Below are 18,899 nucleotides of genomic sequence, written 5' to 3' on the forward strand. Positions count from 1 at the left end.
GTCTGCTGTATTACACAGCTAGTGCTCACCGTGTATGAAGTGAGCTCAGCTCGTGAGCCCACTCCATACAACCCCCTAATGCAAATAACATACATGTACATGATTATGTGTTAAGGGGTTAAAGTCAGAAATTACTTCTCCATTTTGAATTAATTCCTGGTTTTGGCTTAAAAAACTGCACCAAAAACCTGCATGTGTGGCTGTACCCTAAGGCCCCTTTCACACGGGCGAGTTTTCCCCGTGACGTGAACCCATTGCAACCGCACTGAATCCGGACCCATTCATTTCTATGGGGCTGTGCACATGAGCGGTGATTTTCATGCATCACTTGTGCGCCCGGGAAAATCGCAGCATGTTCTATATTCTGCGTTTTTTACGCAACGCAGGCCCCATAGAATTGAATGGGGCTGCGTGAAAATCGCAAGCATCCGCAAGCAAGTGCGGATGCGGTGCGATTTTCACGCACGGTTGCTAGGAGACGATCGGGATGGGGACCCGATCATTATTATTTTCCCTTATAACATGGTTATAAGGGAAGATAATAGCATTCTTAATACAGAATGCATAATACAATAGGGCTGGAGGAGTTAAAAAAAAGTAAAAAATAATATAACTCACCTTAATCCACTTGATCGCGCAGCCCGGCTTCTCTTCTGTTTTCTTCTTTGCTGTGCACAGGAAAAGGACCTTTGATGATGTCACTGCGCTCATCACATGGTCAGTCACATGATCCATCACCATGGTAAAAGATCATGTGATGGACCATGTGATGAGTGCAGTGACGTCATCAAAGGTCCTATTCCTCAAAGAAGAAGACAGATGAGATGCCGGCTGCGCGATCAAGTGGATTAAGGTGAGTTAAATTATTTTTTATTTTTTTAACCCCTCCAGCCCTATTGTACTATTCATTCTGTATTCAGAATGCTATTATTTTCCCTTATAACCAAGTTATAAGGGGAAATAATACAATCTACACAACCTTGAACCCAAACCTGAACTTATGTGAAGAAGTTCGGGTCTGGGTACCACATTCAGTTTTTTATCACGCGCGTGCAAAACACATTGCACCCGCGCGATAAAAACGGAACGCAATCGCAGTCAAAACTGACTGCAATTGCGTACCTACTCGCGCGGGTTTGCCGCAATGCACCGGGATGCATCCGGACCTAATTCGGACACGCTCATCTGCAAGGGGCCTAACAGGTACTTTCTCTACATGGATTGTTGAATGCCAAGGAAGTAACAGCCCATCTATTCTATCAGACTTACATTTGAAAGCTTCTTTTAGAACGTATAACCAGAAAACTGTCCACAAGTACACTGAAGGTGGAAGTCCCCAATATGTTACTCTTATTTATATGGCAAAAAACCTTCAAGGACTATGCTACACACAGAGAAAAATTTGAAAGATACTTATCTACAGTAATTGCTTTGTGCAGCCATAAAATTTCCACTAGCTCTTGAGCTTACTGTGAACTACATACTATGCACTATTTAGCAATCAATAGAGACTCAGGGCAAAGGTTAGCACTACTAGGGTGAGTCCTTTTGAAGGTGGAGAATCTATTAATTAACATCTTGACTTCAAATCAGACTTTAGCCAGTCATATCACATGGTGATCAGCCTACAGATAACGGGAAGGAATAAATTGCACGGAGACACACACATCTGCATCTTGGGTTGAACATTCTGTGCATCCTAGATCTCACCTTCAGCCGTCACCATGACCTTCAACGGAACCTGGAAAGTTGATAAGAGTGAAAACTATGAAAAATTTATGGAAGTTATGGGTAAGTTATTTATTCTCTTCTTTCCCTTCACTTAAAAGTATTTGGAAGTTCTATACTATTCATTAGCAAATATCCTGTCGTAGATTGTATCAAAGTCAAAATGAACTTGATAGGCTTCATATACATAATTAATTACTAATTCTTTCCATATAAATGTCAGATCTTCAGACATACAGAAGAAGGAATTCACTACTTTGGATCTATTAAAGTCCATGGTTCTGTGAAAACCACTGACAGTGGACATGAATGACATCTGTGTTCTGTCAGTGGTTTTCACTGACCATTAGTGGGAGGTGCACTGAAAATCGCCTTTCAGCCTAGTAGAGCACAGACGGCAGGAAATGGACACATGGACCCCTCACAGATGAAACACTGACCATTTGGTGCTGACACAGACGTGAATGAGACCTAACATATACCATGTTCTCTTGCAGGTGTTAATGTAATGAAAAGAAAACTGGCTGCACATGATAACCTTAAGATCACAATTCAGCAAGATGGGGACAAGTTTAATGTGAAGGAATCTAGCACATTCAGAAGCATTGAAATTAACTTCACGCTTGGGGTTACCTTTGAGTACTCTCTTGCAGATGGAACAGATCTTTCAGTAAGTGAACATATAGCCCTAGCTACAGTGGCGTAACTAGAGTGTTATGGGCCCCAGTGCAAACTTTGTATCGGGGCCCCCCTACCCCCCGATTTTTATAAAGAAGCGGCAGATTTTCTTACTAATGGCTTTCCCGTGTGGCTAGTCCGCTGCGTGAATGAGGGCCAAGCCCCATTCCGGACAGCAGAGACACGGAGCAGTAACACGATTGATAATGCTCCGTGCCTCTCTGTGACCTTTTTACTAAAAAATCACAGGGAGATAAAGTGGTCACCGTGATTTTGTAGCAAAACGATCATAGAGAGGCATGGAGCATTATCAATCATGTTACTGCTCGGTGTCTCTGCTGTCCGGAGCGGGGCTTGGCTCTCTTTCACACAGCAGATTAGCCACACGGGATCCGCTCGTGTGAAAGAGCCCAATGCATGGCTACACTCACCCAGTCCTAATAAAATCTGGTCCTACCTCATCCAGGGTGTCGCTGGCGTCGGTGTGATGTCCGCTGGATCCAGAACAAGGTCCCTGTGGTGATAGAAAAAAAAAGAATAATCACATAAGGAAGGGATGGTGACTACCCCTGTGAAACTACCAGCTGGGGGCGCTCTGCTGGCCTGGTAGACTGAGCTATGCCAATGTATAGCAGGGTAATTTAGGACATTTCCCCTAAGTGCTACCACACAGTACTAATGTGCCCCTCACAGTAGTAATGCCCATCTTGTGGCCTTTCACAGTAATTAAGCCCACCTTGTGGTCCCTTCACAAAAGTTATGTCCTTCTTGTGGCCCCTCACAGCAGTTATGCCCACCTTTGTTCCTGTCACAGTAGTTATGCCCAGATATGTGCCCCTCACAGTAGTTATGCCAAATATGTGCCCCCTAACAGTAGTTATGCCAAATATATGCCCCCTCACGGTATTTATGCCAGATATGTGCCCCTCACAGTGGATATGCCCAGATATGTGCCCCTCACAGTGGATATGCCCAGATATGTGCCCGCTCACAGTGGTTATGCCCAGATATGTGCCCACTCACAGTAGTTATGCCCAGATATGTGCCCCTCACAGTGGATATGGCCAGATATGTTCCCCCTCACAGTAGTTATGCCAGACTATGTGCCCCTCACAGTAGTTATGACCAGATATGTGCCCCCTACAGTGGTTATGCCATATTATGTGCCCCTCACATTAAATATGCCCACATATGTGCCCCTCACAGTGGTTATGCCAGATTATGTGCCCCCCTCACAGTAGTTATGCCTTCATATGTGCCATCTCATAGTTATGCCTTTATATGTGCCCCCCTCACAGTAGTTATGCCAGATATGTGCCCCCCTACAGTGGTTATGCCAGATTATGTGCCCCTCACATTAGATATGCCCACATATGTGCCCCTCACAGTGGTTATGCCAGATTATGTGCCCCCCTCACAGTAGTTATGGCAGATTAGGTGCCCCCTCAGTAGAGATGCCCACTTTTGTGCCCCCTCACTCTAGTTGTGCCCATCAACCCCCCCCCTTCCCCTTTGCCCCCAGTCTGCAGTGTTAGGAAAATAAAAAAAAAACACATACTTACCCTCTTCCCTGATGTTGCGCTGCCACACTGACATCGCACTGCTGGCTGTACTAAAGGCAGTTTCCCGGGCCTTCAGAGCTCCTCCCACAGCCAGCAGCCCGATGTGCGGCCAGCAGAGGGAGCGCTAGAGCTCCTGCTTCACTGATGATCTGGAGACAGCCCGGCAGTGACAAGAACTGCCGGGCCGAGTGTATGTGAGTGAGTGCGCGCGTCCTCCCTCTTCCTCCCACCCCCTCTGCGCAAACCTCCCCCACCTTGCCTCATATTAAACATGTAATGGAGCGCCCTGATGGGGCCCGGCATTGTCACTGTACTTCATGCCGGGCCCCTTCACAGCGCTTCATTACATGTTAGTACAGCGGGCCCCCTCCCCCCGCCGGGCCCGGTCGCAGTCGCACTCCCTGCGACCGCGATCGTTACGCCCCTGCCTAGCTAGTTTAATATCCAAGCTCAGTATGCCACAGTCTGTAGTATATTATTTGCCATATAACAATACAGTAGTTATTTAAAATAAAAAAGAAATCTTACCCATAGGTTCTTCATTATGTCAGAAAGCACATGGTATGTTAAAGAGGTTTCCATGATTTTTTAAGTGTCCCTGTACTTTGAAAAAAACTGTTGATATGCCATATGCTGAGACATAACACGCTATGTCCTCAATGCAGAAGATAGAATCGAGATGGGCCCATAGAGTTTCTATTGAGTCCATCTCACTTCTGTCTCCTGCAGCGAGGAGAGACAATGCACCTTGTGAGTGCTTCTCTCTCCTCATTCAGTCAGTGGGGCTTCATGTCTCCTGGTCTGTTCTCACTGGACTTCTGTTTCAGGCATGTCAACATCTGCATTAAAAGGGATCACATATGCTGCTGCAGCCAGTGACTAGCGTCAGTAAGTAACATGTCCCTAGGTGACATCTGACCCAGAAGTGAGGTGCCGCTTGGGCGCATAACAACACTGAGGTCAGTCATTGGCTGCAGTGGTGCACGTGACCCCGTCTATGAGAAAGTTGACAGATGGGGATTGCAAGTACAGTGAAGACAGCCTGGAAGCCATGGGGCCAGAACAGAGTGGCTTGGTGGCGGGCAGGTAAGTATAGATCTCTTCACAGGTACATTTGGGTGGGGGGATATTTTTAAAAGATCCTGGATATCATTTTAAAGGTCTTATTTTTAAACTAAGCATAAAGATAATTAAAAAACGTATTTACCCTGCTCCAAATCATATAAACCTTATCTTCCCTACTTCTATCATACCCTGATCTCAGATGGGGCAGCAGACATCACCTGACAGGTTCCCTGCTGAAAATGACAATTCTTATGTCTAATGTACTAACACTATGGGTTCAGATCCATAGATTGTTATATGTATAGAACTTGCTTCACTTCTCTGTCACTATGAAGTCAATGAATGTAGCAATCAGACACTGGACATAAAATACCAGGACACAATATCAGATTGAATATGTAGAATGTGAGATAGCAGACCCAGGCTCAAGTGTATCTTTGTTTTCCCTTATAGCTAAGTGTACATTATTGATATAATGATTAATAAGGCATTACAGGGAGTCTGTCAGAGCTCCAGGCAGGGGTGTGGAACACATGTTACATAGATAACTTTATTGATGTGGCCCAGAAAGCTTTATGTAATATATAAATCAGTGTCCTTTGGTCAGTTTTGACTGTGGCAATTGCATAATCTCTCCTCCATATTCCCTGCCCTGCCTGTTCCTTTGTCTTGATTGACAGTCCCTTTGCTGTCCAACGTCACTCATCAGCAGTGCTGAAATCTCACGCATGGACACTACGCTACAGCCTGTGTCTATTGGCTTTAGTGATTTACTGCACATACTGTATATGCGGCACATTTGCAGCACGTCACTGTAGCTAATGGACAGAATAGATAGTACTGTGCATGCGTCCAGCAATCACACAGTGTATGCAAACAAAAAAAAATAATTCTATCTACTTAGACACCCATACCCAGCACTTCAATTAGTTCAATGGTGACAACAGCTCTGTAGTCAGTATGTCATGAATGTGATTTAGCCATGATGGAGCAGTGTCACTGACGGCTGCATTTTCTTCTCTACATCCAGGGCTCCTGGGCACTAGAGGGTGATAAGCTTGTAGGAACCTTTGTGAGGAAAGACAATGGAAAAGAACTGAAGACACAAAGAGTAATAGTTGGAGATGAGCTTGTACAGGTGAGATTTCAAGGGAATGTGTCATCAGAAAATGACCTATTGCTTAATTAAAGTTTTTATTGTTAACTTTTTTTTTTTTCTTAGGCAATTTTTGTTTTAATTTTTTATGTCACTATCTATATTTAAAAAATACCAACTATTGTGTATTTTTCACAGTAGGCCTAATAATATATATGTTGAGATTTGCTATTCTGTACATGAAACATTTCAGTAGCCATTGCATTATCATCACAGGCAGATATCACCATTCACAATAATTGATTATGGAAGCTCTTCTAATCTCTCCTAACCTCTGCACAGGTCACAGAGCTTACCTAGACAACTCTCCCACAAGTCAGTGAGGACCCCTCCTGTCCATTGTGTCTATGGTCCATCCTTGCTATCCTTTTCTCCCCTGACATCATCTATCGGACAAGATACAGGAGCTCCCCATACATGTTATAGTAAAGCATATAGTATAGTATAATGCTTATGGGGGCCTTAAGAAAGTGTGAAATACAGTGTACTGCTGTAAACTAATAACTGGAAGTAGTAGAAGCATTACTTAGAAGACCACTAAACCCCGAAAAACAAGCAAAAAGCATAACATAAAAGCCAAGTAAAATTTACCTATGGCTCTTTCTACATGAAAAGGCGCAGGCCTCTCCATAACTTCGGCGCATCCAGCGCCAGTCTAAATGTTTGACAGCTCCCTTGCCGACTTACATTTAGATCATTTTATACTCCTAAACCAGGCGTAAAAAATGATGAATGAGACTGACCTGCTGGCCCAACCACTTCCTCGCCCACACCACGTCCACATTTTATACCTGGCGTGAGCGGGGAAAAGTTGCCATCTGCGCCTGAAATATGCCTAATATAGGCATATTTTAGTATAATCAATGACCCCCTTAGTATTTTGCAGTCCCCATTACAGCTCCCTGAATGAAAAATCTGTCTAGCTATGCTACAGTATGGAGGATTTGTCATGGGGATTGTTACTCAGCTTTTCCAGGCTACTGGCTAGCAAATCCAATACAATACTTAGAATTAACCAATCCATAAATAGGATGAGCAGGCATTCTGCAGCTCTGTCAATCTTACGGCAACTGGGCGCTTCTTCACCTGCAGGGACAGCCCAACACAGGTGAAGAAGTCCTGCAGATGAGACTAATCTATTCGTTAGAATCAATTTGCTCATCTCTAGAATTCAGCAGTCTTTAGAAAGCTGGCCAACAACCTCTGCAGAGATGTAATGGAGACCACACTTGGTACATACATTATGCATACACTATATAAATAAATATATCAGGACAACCATGAGTGTATACAGTATTATATATGTAGTTTAATCTCCAGCTTGCCTCTACATGCTACCCAGCTTTCCAAAGCTGATGAAATGCAAATCTGCACAATTTTGCATTGAAGGGAGGAATTATCCCTGCATAACTAGGCAGATTAGCTATTCAGCTATCTAGAAAAGTTGGGTGACTTTCTCTGTTGAGTTGTAAATGACCCCCAATTGGCAGTATATACACTGCTATCCTGATTCTATATGTGTTATGAATTATTATTTTTTCATCCTTTGTTGATCCTTTAAGGAAACAACATACATTTTTCCTGTGATATAATCGCTGTATACTGTTCCATGCCTTCTGTCACTTCACTCCCATGCATCTCCATTCCCTTTCAGACATACCTCTATGAGGGAACTGAAGCCAAGAGAATCTTCAAGAGAGGCTAAGCTGTATCTAAAGTGACTGGAAAAGTACAAGTTACTGCGACACTGGCTCCAATACTGCCCACTACACCTAAAACATACATATTATTGGGTCATCTATTGTATATATTAAAGACAGTTTATCTATTGTAAATGACTTGAGGGTCTCCATCAATAAAGCTGATTGGTTCAGTACCGTGCATCTCATACATTTCATTGTGAACTCATATGTATGTATATATATATATATATATATATCATGGTCCGTTGGGCACTTCAAATATTACTGTATGGCGCATCCTTAAAGCATTGTACTATATAGGCCCTAGAAGTTTACAGATCTGTACAACACAGAATGATAATTTTTGTGAGTGTCACTTTATATATCATATATAATTAGAGATCAGCGAATTTCTCAAAAATTCGATTCGGTCGGTGTTGCGGAGCTTCACGGTATACCCTCAATATCTTAACTTAAATCCCTGTGTAGCTGAAGAAGCAGGTCAATATCCAAGAGACAATTTCCCCAGTGACTGGACGACACACAGTTTGGGAGTCAACTGACTTTACTAGGCATGCGCACCTGGTTTCAAACTGCCAACAGCCTCATTTACATACAATACATAGATTACTATGGTACAAGGAAAGGTGGGGTCAGACAATAGCAAGGGCTGATGGGAGGTTTAGGGGGGACACTGCAGTTAGTTTAAACTTGTCTCCCAGTGTCCCTGAGACAACACCCTGCTGGGGAAACAATGGGACAGGAAAAGGGGGGAGGTGAAGAGGTACAGACAAGAAAGACATTCTGTAAGTGGCTAGGTTTGCCACAATGCTCCCCCAGAACCAAGCCGGCATACACAGTCTGATCCCAACGGATCGGCTTGGGGATGTCCGGAGGAGCGCTCACAGATCACTTTTCAAGTTCAGTTTGTCTGGATAACCCGTCGGCGTTGCCATTTTGCTTCCCAGGGCGGTAGTGGATGGTAAAGTCAAAAGGCTGCAGCGCCAAACTCCAGCGCAGCAGCCTGGCATTGTCTCCTGACACCCTGTTCAGCCACACCAACGGGTTGTGATCTGTGAGTAAGGAAAAGGGTTGTCCATACAAATAGGGCTGCAGCTTTTTAAGGGCCCACACCACGGCCAGGCATTCTTTTTCTATGGCGGCGTAGCTTACTTCCCGGGGTAAAAGTTTTCTGCTTAAGTAAGCCACTGGATGCTCGCCGCCATCTTCTCCGACTTGGCTCAGTACTGCCCCCAATCCAAACATAGAAGCGTCTGTGTGGACGAGAAAGCGTTTAGTTAGATCAGGGGCGGCAAGTACAGGTGAATTCACAAGAGCCGTTTTTAGTTGCTGGAATGCTTGCTCACACTCTGGGGTCCAGACTACTATCTTAGGGAGATTCTTGCGGGTCAAATCGGTGAGGGGTTTGGCCAGGGTACTGTAGTTGGGTACAAATTTACGGTAGTATCCTGCGGTACCTAGGAATGCCAGTACTTGAGTTTTGGTACGAGGGGTTGGCCATTTGGCTACAGCCTCTACCTTAGCCGGTTCGGGTTTTTGTTGGCCGCTCCCTACCCGGTGTCCTAGGTATTGGACTTCTGCCATCCCTATATGGCACTTACTGGGTTTCAGAGTTAATCCTGCCTCCCTAATACGGTCTAGTACGGCTCCTATGTGGGTCAGGTGTTCAGTCCAGGAGTGGCTGAAGATCGCTATATCATCTAGATAGGCGCAAGTGTACTCCTGGAACCCATCCAATAGCCGATCCACCATCCTCTGAAAAGTAGCCGGAGCGTTTTTCATCCCGAATGGCATGACCTTAAACTGGTACAGGCCAAACGGGGTGACAAACGCCGACTTAGGGATGGCGTCTTCGGCTAAGGGAATCTGCCAATACCCCTTACAAAGATCTATTGTGGTGAGGTATTGGCCCATGGTCATTTTGTCCAGGAGCTCGTCTATCCGGGGCATAGGGTAGGCATTGGATACGGTCTTATCATTAAGCCTCCAGTAGTCTACGCAGAAGCGGGTAGTCCCATCCCGCTTCGGCACCAGAACTACTGGGGAGGCCCAAGGGCTTTCAGAGTGCTCTATGACTCCTAGTTGTAGCATTTCTTCTATTTCCTTGTGCATATTATCCTTTACGGATTCAGGTATGCGGTAAGGAGGTTGGCGGAGAGGGGTCTGCCCTGGTGTTTCTACTCTGTGGGTGGCTAACGGGGTGTACCCGGGGAGATTAGAAAAAGTGGTTCCTTTTTCCCTTATTAGACTATGAGCCTCCGCCCTTTCCTGGGAACTCAGCCGTTCACCTAACTGAACCTCTTCCAGGTCCTCTTTCTGGCCCTCTTTCTCTAGGAGGTCTGGGAGAGGTAAATTGTCAAAGTCCTCTGTGGCAGAGGGACAAATAGTGGTCACCTCTTCTATGCGCTCATAGTAGGGCTTCAGCATGTTCACATGGAGCATGCGTCTGCCCCCTGCTCCAGCGCACGGGCCGATCACATAGGTAGTATCGCAGATTTGCTCCACCACCTTGTATGGGCCCTGCCAGGAGGCCTGCAGCTTGTCATTAGGGACTGCCCGTTCCCCTGAAGACGCCAAGTTAAATTGGCGAAACATGTCGGGGGGCAGAGTGCTGTAATAGCATGTGTTTTAGACAGCCCGAGCCTGCAGTGAATACGTGATAAAGAGTTATCATATTAGCAGTCAGATAGGGTGAGATTGTGGAGTAATAGTGGATTAGCTACTGTCATTAACAGATAGGAGTGAGAGCGCACCAATTTACTCTGACGGATCACAGCACTGTGGCATTACAGAGCTGGTACTAGTAAGCATCTGTCTTGGCTGTTAAATACTAAGCAGCCAAGCAGACTCCCAAAAAACTAGACAGTCAGCGGCACCTCCACATGCATCCTAGACGCTTTAATCATTATTATTGATCCAAAACATAAATCACTACTTAGTCAGCAGGCTGAGCTGATAATTTAAAAATGTTAGTTCAGTGTGAAGACTTTTTAATAAACTAATATATTAAATGTTATGTTTTAAGTTAGTATATCATCACACGTGTTAATCTAGAGACAGCCATTGGTCTCACTGACCATTTGTAAAATAAAATAAAAATAATAATTGTGTCTCAACACGTAGTGAAGGGTCATTGTAAATAGATATGGCCGTAGGATTAACACCTTCTGCCCAACCTGAAAGCTGCGGTCCCTGGCCCCCTTATCATACCATCTGCGCTGTCGTTGTTGGGCCGCTTGGAGGTTAGTACGTACCGTCTGGGTCAGAGCCTCCAAGCGTTCCCTAAACTCCAGCACGTATGGGACAATAGGGGTACCATTCGTAGTTACCCCTCCCTCCCAGTGTTCTCTGATAAGGTCTAAGGGACCCCTCACTCTCCTCCCAAACAATAATTCAAAAGGGGAGAATCCTGTGGATTCTTGGGGTACTTCCCTATAGGCAAAGAGCAAGTGGGGCAAAAACCGTTCCCAGTCTTTTTGAGTGTCTATGAACGTGCGGATCATCTGTTTAAGTGTTCCGTTAAACCGTTCACAGAGCCCGTTGGACTGGGGGTGGTAGGCGGAGTTTAAGATCGGTTTCACCCCACACACTTTCCAGAGTTGGTGGGTGACCTCTGCAGTGAACTGGGTGCCCCTATCCGAAATAATCTCCTGGTGAAATCCCATACGGGAGAATATTCGTATAAGGGCATCGGCTATAGTCTCTGCATGTACGTTGGTCAACGCCACTGCCTCTGGGTATCTAGTGGCGTAGTCCACTACGGTCAAGATGTATTTCTTGCCGGAGGGACTGGGTTTCGCTAGGGGTCCTATTATGTCTACAGCTACTCGACTGAAGGGTTCTTCAATTATGGGCAGGGATCTGAGTTTCGCTTTATAGCGATCCCCTCTCTTCCCTACCCTCTGGCAGGTATCGCACATTTGACAGTATTGTCTAATATCCTTTGAGATACCTGGCCAGAAGAAGTTCTGCGTCAGCCGATGTTTCGTTCGGCTGATTCCTAAATGTCCTGATAATGGTATATCGTGCGCGATGTGCAGCAACTCTTGTCTATACTTTCGGGGTACCACTAACTGCTTAGTGGGCACGGGTATGGACCCTGCTACTACCTTCTCTGCATAGCGGTATATGAGACCTTTGTCCCAAGCATATCTCTCTCCCTCCAACCCTCCTTGGTCCTTGTTTATCCTATCTTTATATACCTGCAGGGAGGGATCTAGGGCCACCTCACTGCCAAATTCCAGGGGGGCATCCCAGGGTAGAATAGGAGGGGTGTGTGGCATATTGTTTACCTGAGCCTCAGAGTGATTGGATGGAGCCGTGGTGCGTGCTTGCTGCCGGGTAACAACCGGGTAGGCCTCTTGGATAGTTGGTTGAGGGACAAAAGCAGAGGTGAGCTCCCCCAAGTCGTTGCCCAAAATAACATCCAGCGGGCAAATCCTGCATAATTCCCACCTCCACAATTCCATGCCCTGCCCCCCAATTCAAATGCACCTTGGCAGTGGGAACTTTGTAAATTGCTACCCCTGCCACCCGTACAGCTACACAGTCTCCGGTGAGGGTGTGCTTAGGCACCAAATGATTTCGGACCAGGGTTAACGTGGCCCCAGAGTCACGTAATCCTTGTATACTCTTCCCCTCCATGTGTACCACCTGGCGGTGCCCCTGGCGGTTGTCTGAGGCAGCTTGTATGGGGTTTACCTCATGTAGGATCCCCAGAGGCTCTTCTATTAAGGTGACTGTGGATGTTGGGAGCACAGATTCTCTTTGGCAGCAGTGTACTGCAGCCCGATTGGGGGGAGGAGGACCCTGGTGGTTCCAGTTCTGGCGAGGTCGGTTACGTGGGCAGTCTCTCTGGATGTGCCCCTGTTGGTTGCAGGTGTGGCAGCGGATCGGTGGTCGGGTATTGTACCTAGGAGGGTATGGGTTGTGGCTCGCGGCTGGTCATGGGTGAGCCAAGGTAGTCACTGCTGGCAGAGGGGTGGTAGATCCATACGTGGTCCGGTGTGGTGTGCGTTGATCTCGCCTGGTGTCTTGGAACTCGTCAGCTAGCTTGGCTGCCTCTGGTAGGGTACGGGGTTTGCGATCTCGTACCCAATTTTGCAGTTCTGTGGTTAGTCCATTAAAAAACTGCTCCATTACTATTAACTGGAACATCTCTTCCATAGTGGTGACCCGTGTCGCTTCCATCCACCCCTTGGCGGCTCGCTGTAGTCGGTGTGCCCATTCAGTGTGTGAGTCTTTTGTTTGTTTCTTGATGTCCCGGAATTTGAGTCGGTATGCCTCAGAGGTAATGGCATACCGTGCTAGGGTGGCTTGTTTGACTTTGGGATAATTCCTGATGTCTTCGTCTGGGACGGTCCGGTATGCCTCTGCGGTGCGGCCTGACAATCTACCTGCCAGCAGGGGTACTTGGTCGGCTGGGCTGATGTCGTGTAGCTGGCACAACCTTTCGAAATCCTGTAGGTATTCGTCAATATCACTTTCTCCTTCTGTGTAATTTTTAAAAGCTTGGTAGGGAATCTTAGCTTTTCCCTGGGTAGTGCTGGTGGGCGCTGGGGCTCCTTCCCCAACTCGCTGAATAGCGTTTTGCTTAGCTACAATGTACTCGTGTACATCTGCTATCAGTCTTTCTAGTGTCTCCACGGAGGGGGTGTTTGGGTAAAAAGCTAACCTGCTATTGAACTCTCTTGTAAATTCTGTTGGCTCTGTCTCCTGTGGAGTTGCCGCAGTGGTCGCTCTGTCCCCCTCCATGAGTTCGGCCACAAGAGTAGCTTTAGTTTTGTTGCTGGCTATTCTTCCCCTTGCTTCCAATAATTCCTTTAACGTAGTTCGTTTCAATGTTGCATAATTCGTCTCCATTCACCGTTCGTTCGAATGACTGCACATATTCTCGAACTCCGGTATATCCGAATAGCTGTTTCAACAAACTGCTGCTTTGCTGTGCTGCAAGGCTTGTATCCCGCCCTTGCCACCAATTGTTGCGGAGCTTCACGGTATACCCTCAATATCTTAACTTAAATCCCCGTGTAGCTGAAGAAGCAGGTCAATATCCAAGAGACAATTTCCCCAGTGACTAGACGACACACAGTTTGGGAGTCAACTGACTTTACTAGGCATGCGCACCTGGTTTCAAACTGCCAACAGCCTCATTTACATACAATACATAGATTACTATGGTACAAGGAAAGGTGGGGTCAGACAATAGCAAGGGCTGATGGGAGGTTGAGGGGGGACACTGCAGTTAGTTTAAACTGGTCTCCCAGTGTCCCTGAGACAACACCCTGCTGGGGAAACAATGGGACAGGAAAAGGGGGCAGGTGAAGAGGTACAGACAAGAAAGACATTTTGTAAGTGGCTAGGTTTGCCACAGTCGGTTTGCCAAATTTTCCGAAAAGATTAGAGTCAAATTTATTTGTGGTGAATCGCGTTACAAAACAGCTATTTTCTGGCTGCAGAGAGCCTGTATAGTGGTGTAGAACACTGTGCCTTGCAGTAACACGCATAGGGAGTCAGTATGACACGCAGATGACAGGCGTCGCTCTTAGAATCACTGCACACTTCACTTACATGGGCAGTTACAGGGCCAAAACTGACCAACTAACTCAAGTGTGAACTCAGCCTTACAGGTCGATGCTAGTGTCAAGAAGAAGCGCACAGCAGCATGAAGAGACCACAGAATGGCCCATAGTGTTGATGTAGCAGCAGCATGAGGAGACCACAGAGTGGCACAGTGACAGAGTGGGGAGGTGGGGGGCAATACCATTGCCAGCTGAAGTTGGTGGCTGGCAGTAAGTGCACCTGGCATCAGGTGTGGCATCAGGCGGGTGGCAGCATCAGAATAGTAGCTGAAGACGGTAGCCAGAAGAAACAGGCCTCTTTTGTCAAAGTGTAGGTGTGACACAATGGATGATCTAGTCTGATGCATCAGGCACTGGTGTTTGAAAATCCTGGCTGATCCACACCTGACTCATTTTCACAAAGGTCAGTTTCTCCACATTTTGGGTGGACAGGCCAGTGGCCGGGCAGAAAAAGTTTGTCCAGGGCAAACTCGGCCAGTTGCTGCCACAAATCAAGTTTGGCTGCCCAGTGCTCCAGGGGATCTTCAATGTGGGGTTGGAGGGTGCACTCCAAGTATGCCACAACCTGCTGGTTCAGTTTCTGCTCTATGTCTACCTGCTGCTGCTGAGTAGTTTCTTCAGTAGGCGGGTGAAGAAAACTGCTCATCAGCAATCCTAGACTTAAGTTGCTGCTGATGGAGGTGGTACTGCTCCTGCTCCCCCCCAGCAGCCATGGCAGTGGAATGTGCGTGCAAAGGGCCCCCCCCCCCCCCAGACAGACCAGGCGCACATAGGCAGCGGCCAACTGACTACATAGGATGTCTCGATAGTAGTTCAGTTTGTCCTCCCTCTCAGCGTAAAAAGGACCCCATTTTGGACCGGTAGCGAGGGTCTAACATGGTGGAGAGCCAGCAGTCATCCCTCGAATGGTAACAATTCGGCCGTCACTACACAAGCAAACATGCATAGGGCCATTTGCGCAAGTGACTTGGAGGGACTCCCTGCATCCATCTTCACTGGATACTGCCACGGTGTGTCTGAGTCATCTGCCTCCTCTTCCTAATCACCCTGTAACTCATCTGGCTGCTCCTGCTCCTCCTCTCCTGTCACCTGTGTAGAAAAACCACCCATTTCTCTACACATTGCTTGTGCTCGAATGTCCTCCTCCTCCTCCTCTAGTTCAGCCCCCACAGGGCTCATGTGGTCATTAGATGTAGTAGCCACGTCTTCTGTCCCATCGCCAGCCAGATTTAGCAGCATCTGTTCCAGGACATGAATCAGTGGAATGACGTTGTTCATCCCGTAGTCCTGGCGACTGACAAATAAAGTGGCCTCCTCAAAGGGCCCGAGCAAACGGCAGGTGTCACGCATAAGCTGCCACTGGCTAACATCGAAGTTATATAAGGGAGCACCTCTGTCCGCCTGTATTAAGAAATTGTTTATGGCCTTTCTCTGTTCATATAATCTGTCCAATGTATGGAGGGTGGAATTCCAACGGGTGGAAACATCGCATATCAGCCTATGTTGGGGCATGCAGTTCTGCCGCTGCAGCTGAAGAAGAGTGTGCTTTGCGGTGTACAAGTGGCTGAAGTGCATGCAAAGTTTCCTGGCCATTTTCAGGATGTTTTGCAAATGGGCGGAAGACTTCAGGAGCCGCTTTACAACCAGATTGAACACGTGCGCCATTGCAAGGCGCATGACTCAGCCCTCCTTGACACCACGCCGACACCATGTTCTTCCCGTTGTCGGTCACCATGGTTCTGATTTTGAGTTGTCGAGGAGAAAGGTAGGATTTGATTGCTTGATGAAGGATGCAGAGCAATTCCTCCCCTGTGTGACTCCCTTCGCCCAGGCAAACTAGGTGCAGAACAGCATGACACTGCCGTGCCCTGCACATGTGGTATGCTGGTGGGGCACTGTGAATTTTCCCTGCAGTGGAGGCTGAGGACATGATGGAGAATGGACCAAAGGCGTGAGAATGTGGAGGCGGAAGCAGCGTCTCCTGGCCAAGTTGCTGGAACCAAATTTACCCAGTGGGCCGTAAAGGACATGTATTGTCCCTGACTGTAGTTACAGCTTCACACGTCGGCGCTGCCGTGCACTTTGGCAGACACCAACAGGCTCAAGGACTGGCCCAACTTCTGTTCTACATACAGTACGTGTCCACCACTTGGAAAGGTAGGGACTGCAGCACCAGCAATTTGGCCAGGAGCACGTTCAGCTTCTGCGCCATTGGATGAGTGCACGCATACTGTTGTCTCTTGGCAATCGATTGCTGACAGAATGACTGACGAGGAGCAGGCAAAAGAAATGTTGTGGAGTCGCATTCACCAGAGGAGCAGGAGCATCAGGACCAGCAGATGATGGGAAGGACAGACAGCTCCCTTCGGCTGAGGTGGTGGAGCCTTGACTGCATGAAATCAGGGGCATACCACTGGGTGATGCAGCAGTTGCTGCAGCAGGTTGGACCACCACATCGGAGCCACGGTTCTCCCAGGCCACTTTATGGTGACGCCGCATGTGTTAAAGCATGGCGGTGATGCCAACATTGGCACCCTGCCCATGCTTCACTTTCTGCCCACAAATTCGTCAAATAGCCATGATCACCTCCTCCGGCAGCCTAACAAAAAAATTGCCATACCGCCGAGTATGGCATATTCTCCCCAACACTCCGTACTGACTGCCTGCTACCGCTGCCTCCGTGAACCCCTAGGCCACTACTTCCCAGGCAGGTAGTCTCCTGCGAAGCGGGCAGTCTAACCCAAGCACGTTTGGCTCCCGACCTCCCACTGCTGCCACCCTGCTGACTCCCGGCCACGCTACCGACTTGCTGGCTCTACCGCTACCTCACGCGCAAGCTGCCACCCTTTTCTCCTGATGATGATGAAGCCCCTTCTTCACCCGGCTCCCAAATGCGATTGGCTTCATCATCATCTACTACTGTCTGCACATCACTGATGTCCCCCTCAATGGTCTCAGGGCCAGGATCCTGAACGCTCGCAACATCATCTCCCACGCGACTCTCATCATCACTACTTGCCCGTTTACCGGAGGAAGCGGCGGATCTCTCCTCTAGATCTTGGCTGGGCAGTAGCTCGTCCTCGTTGAAAAGTGGAGTGGAGCCTACGGCATATAATACTTCTCAAGTAGAGGGATCAGAGAAGAACAAAGGCAGGTTGAGGACAGGTGAGGGCACAGGGCCTGCTCCAGGGCCATGCCAACTAAGCGTTGTGTCTGAAGAACCCACCGACTCTTGGCTGGGGGTGTCTGATGTCACTTGCAACGAAGTAGAAGACCGAGTCAACCATTCAAGCACTGCTGGGTAGCTGGTCAAGACACGACTGCTAGATCAGGGTTCCCCAACTCCAGTTCTCAGGGCCCACTTGCCGGTCAGGATTTAGGAGTATCTCACAAAATGAATACCTGTGGTAAATCCTGATGGATGGACAATAATTATATCAGCTGCCCAATACTAAGGAAATCCTGAAAACATGACTGGCAGGTGGGCCCTGAGGACTGGAGTTGAGGACCACTGCGCTATATGACACCGGGAGCTCATGTCTCTTGCTGCGACCACCCCCCCAGCCCCCACTTCTTCTGCTGCCTGCAATAGAAACATTTTGGCCACTGCCCATTCCCTTTAAAGGGCCTGTCACCTGTCTGTCTGACATACTATTAGATAAAATATTTAAATTCAAAGGAAATTAATACACCCCAAAAAAGCTGTAGAACAATGTAACTTGACCGCAGAGCGGCAAATAAAACTTACTTGTTTTTTTACAATTATACACCCCAAAAAAGTCTGTAGTACAAAGTAACTGCACCGCAAAACGGGAAAATAATACGTACTGTGGCGATCAGCTCAAATGGTGACTTCAGATATAGTTTAAACAATAGTCTTTTTATTTTGTCCAAAACGGATTCAACAAATACTCACTTACTTCAGTATGTAAACACACAAAAAACACAGTCCATGTGAAGTGGTCTGACTCACAGTCCTCTGTAGTTCCTGGTTTCCACCACCAGCTTGAGGGGGGAAATACTTGGCAATAGAAGGCTTCTCCGCTGAAACACTCCACACAACTGTACTCCAAGTCTATCACACTTCCAGATTAGGAACCACAGCTTATATAGGCCAGCCAAAACCTGGTCTGGATACGTGGGAGTAGTCATCCCACCCTGCTCTTTGACTACTTCAAGAAACAGCTAAACTACTACTAACAAGTGACAGTAACCAAGGGTTACTGACAAAATGTTACCGGTTCATTTCACCGAGGCCAGGCACCTTGGTGACACTTATCTATCGTCTACTATGGCACCTTGTGCCTTCTCACAGTACTTTTTTTTACACTTATACACCCCAAAAAAAGCTGTAGAACAATGTAACTGCACCGTAGAACGGCAAATAAGATGTCCTTTTTTTTTTACACTTATACACCCCAAAATA

General features: G+C 47.2%; 1 protein-coding gene across 1 annotated transcript; it reads left to right on the forward strand.

Annotated features, from left to right (window-relative positions):
* The first annotated feature begins 1,724 nt into the window (after positions 1-1,724).
* On the forward strand, positions 1,725-7,894 carry FABP2 (fatty acid binding protein 2). Its single transcript, XM_040418269.1, has 4 exons — positions 1,725-1,791; positions 2,226-2,398; positions 6,064-6,171; positions 7,844-7,894. Exons 1-4 carry the CDS (start codon positions 1,725-1,727, stop codon positions 7,892-7,894), a joined length of 399 nt encoding a protein of 132 aa, XP_040274203.1.
* The last annotated feature ends 11,005 nt before the right edge of the window (positions 7,895-18,899 follow it).

The sequence above is a fragment of the Bufo bufo genome, chromosome 2 (assembly GCF_905171765.1).
Source record: "Bufo bufo chromosome 2, aBufBuf1.1, whole genome shotgun sequence".
In the NCBI taxonomy this organism is placed as follows: Eukaryota; Metazoa; Chordata; class Amphibia; order Anura; family Bufonidae; genus Bufo; species Bufo bufo.

Excerpts from the sequence above, each read along its gene's own strand:
- FABP2 (XM_040418269.1), top strand. The coding sequence starts at position 1,725 with ATGACCTTCAACGGAACCTGGAAAGTTGATAAGAGTGAAAACTATGAA. Across the intron at positions 1,792-2,225 it reads AAAATTTATGGAAGTTATGG|GTGTTAATGTAATGAAAAGA; the intron begins GTAAGTTATTTA and ends GTTCTCTTGCAG. Across the intron at positions 6,172-7,843 it reads TTGGAGATGAGCTTGTACAG|ACATACCTCTATGAGGGAAC; the intron begins GTGAGATTTCAA and ends ATTCCCTTTCAG.